General features: G+C 54.5%; 1 protein-coding gene, 1 non-coding gene and 1 pseudogene across 2 annotated transcripts; 2 read left to right on the forward strand and 1 right to left on the reverse strand.

The window, feature by feature from the left end:
* The first annotated feature begins 335 nt into the window (after positions 1-335).
* Positions 336-1702, forward strand: LOC125546510 (annotated as a pseudogene).
* Positions 952-1024, reverse strand: TRNAF-GAA. Its single transcript has one exon. It is a non-coding gene; the product is annotated as a tRNA-Phe (tRNA).
* A 1739-nt stretch (positions 1703-3441) lies between the features above and the next one.
* On the forward strand, positions 3442-5026 carry LOC125547688 (glycosyltransferase BC10-like). Its single transcript, XM_048711493.1, has 2 exons — positions 3442-4033; positions 4124-5026. The coding sequence occupies exons 1-2, from the start codon at positions 3494-3496 to the stop codon at positions 4775-4777; spliced, it is 1194 nt and encodes a 397-aa protein (XP_048567450.1). The 5' UTR covers positions 3442-3493; the 3' UTR covers positions 4778-5026.
* Positions 5027-8521: the final 3495 nt, after the last annotated feature.

Here is an 8521-nt window from a genome sequence, read left to right on the forward strand (position 1 = left end):
AGCCGACGCAAAAAACCGCCCTGGGGCGAGTTGGTCCCCAGCCGCCGACCCCAAGGCCGCCCCTAGACGCGTCTAAATTTTTTCAAAAAAGAAAACGTTCGGCAAAGTTCGGCTAAACACGTCTAAATTTCGGCAAAATTTGACATATATTAGACATGTTCGAGGCTTTTTACATAGCAAATATATTTTAAAAAGGAACTGGCTGAACGCGGAGTAGTCGCCGGTCGTCGCCACCATCCTCACCACCGTCGTCATCGTCAGCCTTCTCCTCCTTGATGCGGCCGTCCCTGGTGGACCCCTGACCGGCGTCGCCATGGCGGACTGGTGGCGGCGGCGCGGCGTCGTCGTCGCCGTCACCCCCGCCCCCGCACGCGCCCGCGCGGTCGCCGGTGACAGAGTTACCCTCACAGTCGCCCTCGCCATCCCCGGAGACAGTGTGCGCCGTCGGCCCACCGTTGCCCTCTCCTCCCTCACAGCAGCCGACGCCGTCCCCGCCAGCGAGCTTGGGGTTCGCGGACTTCCTCGGGCCGAGTGGCGGCCTCATGCACAACAGGACTGACGAGGAGCTCTTCTGGAGGGCGTCCATGGTGCCCAGGGTCGCCCGCGTGCCGTGGCGGATCGTGCCCAAGGTGGCCTTCCTGTTCCTCGTGAGGGGGGACCTGCCGCTGCGGCCGTTGTGGGAGAAGTTCTTCGTCGGGCACGAGGGGCTCTACTCCATCTACGTCCACGCCAGCCCCGCCTACACCAGCTTGCCGCCGGCAGACTCCGTCTTCCACGGCCGCATGATCCCAAGCCAGGTAACGTGCAAAAGAAAAAAAAAGGTGATGCGGTGAGCGTGTTCCATCTACGTCCACGCCAGCCCCGCCTACACCAGCTTGCCGCCGGCAGACTCCGTCTTCCACGGCCGCATGATCCCAAGCCAGGTAACGTGCAAAAGAAAAAAAAAGGTGATGCGGTGAGCGTGGATCGAACACGCGACCTTCAGATCTTCAGTCTGACGCTCTCCCAACTGAGCTATCCCCGCATGTGTCTATGCTTCCTGATGATCTCATTGTACACGTAGAACACCAGCTGGGGCGACATGAACCTGGTGGACGCGGAGCGGCGACTGGTGGCGACGGCGCTGCTGGACCTCGCCAACGCGCGGTTCACGCTGCTGTCGGAGTCGTGAGTCCCTCTCCTGTCCTCCCCGGCCGTCTACGCCTTCCTCACCGGCTCCAACGCCAGCTTCGTCGACAGCTACGTCGACGGCGCGCGGCACGCCCCCTTCTTCACCCAACGCAACGTCAGCCTCGCCCAGTGGCGCAAGGGGTCACAGTGGTTCGAGATGGACCGAGCGATCGCCGTGGAGGTCGTCGCCAAGGAGCGGTTCATGGCCGTGTTCCGCGGTCACCACGGCGTCGCCAACATGGAGGAGCACTACCTGCCGACACTGGTGACCCTGCTCGGCTGGGGCGCGCGCAACGCGAACCGGACCCTCACGTACGCCAAATGGCGGGCGGGAGCCTGGCACCCGGTGAGCTATGGCGGGACGGTCGTCACGGCAGAGCTGCTGGAGGGGATGAGGCGAGGGAACGGGGAGTGCGGCTACCGTGGGGGCGGCGGGGCCGTTGAGTTCTGCTTCATGTTCGCGCGCAAGTTCTCCGGGGACGCGCTCGGCAAGCTGCTCGAGCTGGCTCCTAAGGTCATGGGGTTCGGCTGAGATTGTATGCCCGAGACAGATAATTGATATGTCCATTGATCTTTCAGTCAGCACGGTCCAACGACATACGAATGGTGCCACGGCAGAGAGGCCCATACTAATGTCTAGCAGGAATTCATATAAATAGTATATTAAAAAGCATGCTACACGTACAATACTTTTGGTACGGTTTTTGTGTGTTGATTTTGATGTTAAATAGCCTAATTTTCAAATCTTTTATACCAAGGCATTATTTTAAAATTGAAGCAATGTCTAAAATTTGCACCAAGTCGTGAAAAAATCTCAATAAAAGGGTTCTATTAAACGTGTTTTAGGCCATCTCTTCATACAATTGAAGATCAATAGAAAAAATGGTTGCGTCTGAACGAAATGACCCTAGTTCTTTGCATGCAACTCGACGCACATAGCGCCTCTCACCTTCCTGGTTGCGTTACTTTTATTGCACATCACAGATATTTTAAAAAGTTCTTGAACATGCGAAAAAAGTTAGGAAATAGTTATGTTGCAATTGAACTGTGCAGCCCATCTGCTAAGCGACATTTGGTGAGGCAACTCTATCAATAGAAATTCGGGGAGAAAAGGGTCGGGGAGAAAAGGGGGACCAAGCTGGGATCGAACCCAGGTGTCCCCGATGGCTAAGTGACAACCTATCAGTCGGGTGCTTGTGCACTTGTGACAATGTGAGGGCATAACATGAACCAAACATAACCGGCATCCACTTAATAAAAAGTGAATCATTTTTGCCACTTACGGGTGGCATTGATGGTTAATTCTTGCCAACTTCGAGGGTAATTTGATGACGAACAAGCAAAAACATTAATCTCTTTATTAGTAGGTATAGATACACTACATTTTATGCATGTATATGGCCCATGATTTATTGATGCTTGTGATTTTAGATTGTTGTTTGTGAACTCGTTCATTGCCTTTATCTATAAAGTCAAGCTAGAACCTTTTCTTTAACATAAAAGAAAAGGCAATATGATGCAGATCGAACGGGTAACAGTTGAGCTAATCGGACGGCACGGGCGGCCGATCAGGCGTTTGGCCGTTGACATGGTTGGATCGCATGGTGTGGTGCTTTTACCTTTTGGGAGCGTACGATTTGGATCGCATGGTTGGATAGAGAGGATTGACAGCTGGTAGCCAAAAATATATTTAGTCAACTATGGATAGCCACTCCCGCAATTTACTTGCCCATCTCCTTTACTGTGATCCTCCGTCTCCTCGCCGTATGCTTGTGTTATTTCCAAGTCTCCTCTAGCTATTGACTTGTGCTATCACATGGGTCACAATTAAGCAACGTCCGATGTCGGTCATCTTTATGTACAGAAAACTGGCGCGCGAGCTTAATAGCAAATGTTCAGGAAGTTCCAATATCCTTGTATAATTTGGAAAATGTGACGAAGCTGAGATTCAACTAATAATCATACTCCATGCTTTTCAAGTTCGAAGTTAAGCTAATCAAGAACCCTTTCTAACCCACGCGCGAGACCCGTTTTCACGAAATTTACCGTTTTAGTTGCGTTTTAGTACTCCCTCTATTTTTATGTACAAAGCCATAAATTCATATTACATGTACCAAGATAAAATTTAATGTCTGTTTCGTAAATCAGCTTTGTTGTGTTAGTTGCGTTTTGAGTATCTAATCATACTTTTTCAAGAGCAAGCTAGTGCTAACATGCATATAAACCAAGGCTGAATTACGTCGTTGGAAGCATAGCCAACAGGCCGGAGCATCAACTTCTCCGTAGCTCACACGCGTGCTCGATCGAGGCTAGCAATTAGGCCATGAAGAAGCCCACGCCGGCCCCTCGTTCCGGCAGCGGTCGCGTCGCCGTCGTACCCATGCTGCTCGTCTTCTGCTTGGCATACGTGCTGGGCTTGGTCTCCAACGTCACCTTCGAGAACTTCTACGTCCACAACTTCCTGTCGCCATTGCTGCTGCCTGCCTCTCGGCTGCAAACGCCACCGACAACGCCGGAAGCGGTGCCATGCATCCTGCCACCGTTGCCCCCTCCCGAGCCGACGCCGTCAACGGAGAGACGGCGCATGGAGAGCGGCAGCGGCGCCATGCACAACATGACCGACGAGGAGCTGCTCTGGAGGGCGTCCATGGTGCCGAGGATCAAGAGCACGCCGAAGCACGGGATCGTGCCCAAGGTGGCCTTCCTGTTCCTGGTGAGGGGGGACGTGCCGCTGCGTCCCCTGTGGGACAAGTTCTTCGATGGCCACGAGGGGCTCTACTCCATCTACGTGCACACCAGCCCCGACTACACCGGCTCGCCGCCGCCCGACTCCCCCTTCTACGGCCGTATCATCCCGAGCCAGGTACGCAACTAACATTTCATATCTGTCGTCCCCGTCGACCTTAGTCGACGTCGTTGATAGCCGGCGGTGTGCATGCATGCATGCATGCAGAGAACGAGCTGGGGGAACATCAACCTGATGGACGCGGAGCGGCGGCTGCTGGGGAACGCGCTGCTGGACGTCGCCAACGCGCGGTTCGCGCTGCTGTCGGAGTCGTGCATCCCCATCCTGGGCTTCCCCGCCCTGTACGCCTACCTCACCGGATCCAACACCAGCTTCGTCGACAGCTTCGACCGCCGGGACGGGCGCGCGCGGCACCGGGAATTCTTCGCCGAGCGCAACATCAGCCTAGCGCAATGGCGCAAGGGCGCGCAGTGGTTCGAGATGGACCGCGCGCTCGCGCTCGAGGTCGTCTCCGACGAGACCTACTACGGCCCGGTGTTCCGGAACGGCAAGCACGGCGTCCGCAACCTGGAGGAGCACTATCCCATGACGCTGGCGAGCCTGCTGGGCTGGGGCCGCCGCAACGCCAACCGGACCGTCACCTACGCCGACTGGCGGCACCCGGTGGGGCAGCACCCAAAGAGCCACAACGGCAGCGAGATCACCGAGGAGCTCTTCGAGGAGATGAGGCGGGGCTACGGCGACTGCTACTACAACGGCGGGGGGGCCGAGGTGTGCGCCGTGTTCGCACGCAAGTTCAAGCCGGAGGCGCTCGATGCCCTGCTCGAGCTGGCTCCCAAGTTGTTTGCCTCTGGGAACTGATCGATCTGCAGCCCTGCGTATGTTCAACGGTTCAATAATCCCTTTTCTTTAGTGAAGCAACCGGTTAACGTTGACTGCAACTGCAACGCACAATCTAGCGAATGTATATTACTGATTTATTTGATTCGCAAGATTTGTGAAAGATAGTACTAGCTAGTAGAAAAAAATATCAGTTTTGCTAGAACTCATTTAGATGAGATATAATTTGGTCTCATTCACATTTTATAGTCATTGGATGTGATGCTATAAGATGCGTGTGTGCTAACGTGGGTTGTATTTGTTCTTGTTTTCAAAGTGAATGAGACCAAATTATATCTTATCTAAATGTGTTCTAGATACTCCCAAAAAATATACAGAATTTAGAGTGTTGTATCCATTAATCTTACATGACTGAATTTGCTCGTCGCCGGAGCTGTCCTCGCCGTCACTGTCCGCTTTTTCCTCCTTCGGTGGCAGTCTGGTCATATGGCACGGACCGCCCAATTTTACTCTCGGGCCAGGACGCGCTTGTTCCTCCGCTGTCGTTTCTTCACAATGCGGGCGCAGATGGCTTCATCCTCTGCGGCCGCCCACGCCGCCACATCAGCCGCTGCCGCCATTTCGGCCATGATACAGGCCTCGGTGGCCCTTATCCTCTTCTACCCACGGCAGGCCGCCCGTTCTCGGTGGGACTCATAGTCCACCCAATTGGTGATGGGGAAGGAGATACTTTTCAGATATCGGGACCACGATGATCCAGTCCAGAGGACCCGAGTCGCGCCAGACAGATCCTGTCGCCGGCTGGGCGTTGTCCTCCCAGGAGCAGCGGAGTGCAATGTGGACCGGCATTGCCTCCTCCAACCCGCACGGGATGACACCCCAGTCAACCCGCACTGAATCTGCCCGTCGCCGGAGCTATCCTCGCCGTCACTGTCCGTCTTTTCCTCCTTCGGTAGCAGTCCGGTCATATGGCACAGACCGCCTGATTCTGCTCTCGGACAAGGGCGCGCGTGTTCCTCCACTGTCGTTTCTTCACAATGCGAGCACATATGGCTTCCTCCTCTGCAGCTGCCCGCGGCACTGCATCAGCCGCCTCCGCCGCCTTCGCCGCCACATTTCCGCCGCGATACGGGTCTCGGCGGCCTTTATCTTCTCCTTCCCACGGCGGGCCGTCCGTTCCCGGTGGGACTCATAGTTCGCCCGACTGGTGATGGGGATGGAGAGATTTTCCGGTTGCCGGGACCACGATGATCCAACCCCAAACGACCCGAACGCCCGTTGAGCCGACGCTATAGAGTCACGCCGGACAGATTCTGTCGTCCGCCGGGCATTGTCCTCCCAGGAGCGGTAGAGTGCAATGTGGACCGCCACTGCCTCCTCCAACCCACACGGGATGAAACCCGCTGTGGGAGTCCTGGATTAGGGGGTCTCCGGACAGCCGGACTATATCCTTTGGTCGGACTGTTAGACTATGAAGATACAGGATTGAAGACTTCGTCTCGTGTCCGAATGGGACTCTACTTGGCGTGGAAGGCAAGCTAGGCAATACGGATATGTGTATCTCCTCCTTTGTAACCGACCTTGTGTAACCCTAACCTCTCCGGTGTCTATATAAACCGGAGGGTTTTAGTCCGTAGGACAACGTACAATCATACCATAGGCTAGCTTCTAGGGTTTAGCCTCTCTGATCTCGTGGTAGATCTACTCTTGTACTACCCATATCATCAATATTAATCAAGCAGAACATAGGGTTTTTCCTCCATCAAGAGGGCCCGAACCTGGGTAAAACATTATGTCCCCTGCCTCCTGTTACCATCCGCCTTAGACGCATAGTTCGGGACCCCTACCCGAGATCCGCCGGTTTTGACACCGACATTGGTGCTTTCATTGAGAGTTCCTCTGTGTCCTCGCCGTTAGGCTTGATGGCTTCTACTATCATCAATAGCGATGCAGTCCAGGGTGAGACTTTTCTCCCCGGACAGATCTTCGTGTCCGGCGGCTTTGCACTGCGGGCCAATTCGCATGGCCATCTGGAGCAGATTGAAAGTTACGCCCCTGGCCACCAAGTCAGGTTTGGAAGCTTAAACTACACGGCCGATATCCGTGGAGACTTGATCTTCGACGGATTCGAGCCTCTGCCTTGTGCGTCACGCGGTCACGATGAGTATGATTTAGCTCTACAATCGGACAGTGTTCAGGAGATCGCACAGGCAGCCGCTCTGACCCTCAATTCGGAGCCAGTCACGCCGTCCATGGATGGGTGGATGGACCCCGCCACGAAGGCCTTACCCTCAGCGGCGATCGAGCCAAACATCGACCTTACCTTGCACGAGAGCCGTGTTGTTAAACTGCCGGATCCTTCTCCGGCCACGGACTCCGAGCCGCCTGCGCCCGTTCCTATCGAATCTGATTGGGCGCCGACCATGGAGTTTACCTCCACGGATATTTTTCAACACTCTCCCTTTGGCGACATACTGAACTCATTAAGGTCTCTCTCCTTGTCAGGAGGATCCTGGCCGAACTATGTTCGGCAGGACTGGGATACGGACGACGAAGAAATTCACGGCCCACCCACCACCCACTTAATAGCCACTATCGATGACTTAACCGACATGCTCGACTCCGACTCCGAATACATCGACGGCATGGACGACGATGTAGGAGACGAACAGGAACCACTGTCCCCAGGGCACTGGACGCCCACTTCACCACATGACGTATACATGGTGGACACACCAAAGGAAAACGACGATGAGGAACGGAAGGACGCAATGAAGGGTTGTTCCCTCGAGAAACAGTCAAAACGGCGGCGTAAGCGCCGCCCCAAATCCCGCCTCGGCAGAAACAACGATCATACGGACCCAGCGTTAGAGCAGGGGGAACAATTGCCGGACCACGACAACACGGAGAATCAAGCCGAACAACCCGACTCTGTCAAAGATCATAGTCCAGATGACGTCACACCGGACGGACACCCGGAGCAACAGAATGCCCATCAAAGGCTCGTTGTCACCGCGAGGAGTCTAAAAAAACAGAAGCAAAGGCTCAAAGCTGCGCAAGACACACTCCAAATCAGATGGAACAAAGTACTCAACACAGAAGCGAAGTACAGTGGTAATCGCCCTACCAAGAGCTACCCGAAGCGGAAGTTGCTACCTGAATTCGATGAGGAGGCCTTAGATCCCCCACAACCAAAAATCAAAACAGCCATCTGGCCGGATAGGCGACCTCACGGCCAACATAAAGCGGCAAACAACGCCGCACATAAGCCAATACGCGATCCATGCGAGGACTCGCATCAAAAGGACGGCACAACCAGATCCATCTATGGACCTTGTAAGCGCGCTCCAGCATACAACGCAACACAACAAATATCCGAAGAACGCGGTACACCCGGATACACGGGTGCCGCACACCCCCTATGTTTCATCGATGAGGTGCTGGATCATGAATTTCCAGAGGGATTCAAACCCGTAAATATAGAGGCATATGACGGAACAACAGACCCTGGTGTCTGGATTGAGGATTATATCCTCCATATCCATATGGCTCGAGGAGATGACCTCCACGCCATTAAGTATTTACTCCTCAAACTCAAAGGGCCAGCTCGGCGCTGGCTTAAGAGCCTCCCCGAAAGTTCCATTGGAAGCTGGGAAGAGCTCGAAGATGCTTTTCGGGCAAATTTTCAGGGGACTTACGTCCGACCTCTGGACGCGGACGATTTGAGTCATATTACTCAACAGCCCGGAGAGTCAGCCCGAAAGC

The sequence above is a fragment of the Triticum urartu genome, chromosome 3 (assembly GCF_003073215.2).
Source record: "Triticum urartu cultivar G1812 chromosome 3, Tu2.1, whole genome shotgun sequence".
In the NCBI taxonomy this organism is placed as follows: Eukaryota; Viridiplantae; Streptophyta; class Magnoliopsida; order Poales; family Poaceae; genus Triticum; species Triticum urartu.

Excerpts from the sequence above, each read along its gene's own strand:
- LOC125547688 (XM_048711493.1), top strand. The coding sequence starts at position 3,494 with ATGAAGAAGCCCACGCCGGCCCCTCGTTCCGGCAGCGGTCGCGTCGCC. Across the intron at positions 4,034-4,123 it reads GCCGTATCATCCCGAGCCAG|AGAACGAGCTGGGGGAACAT; the intron begins GTACGCAACTAA and ends GCATGCATGCAG.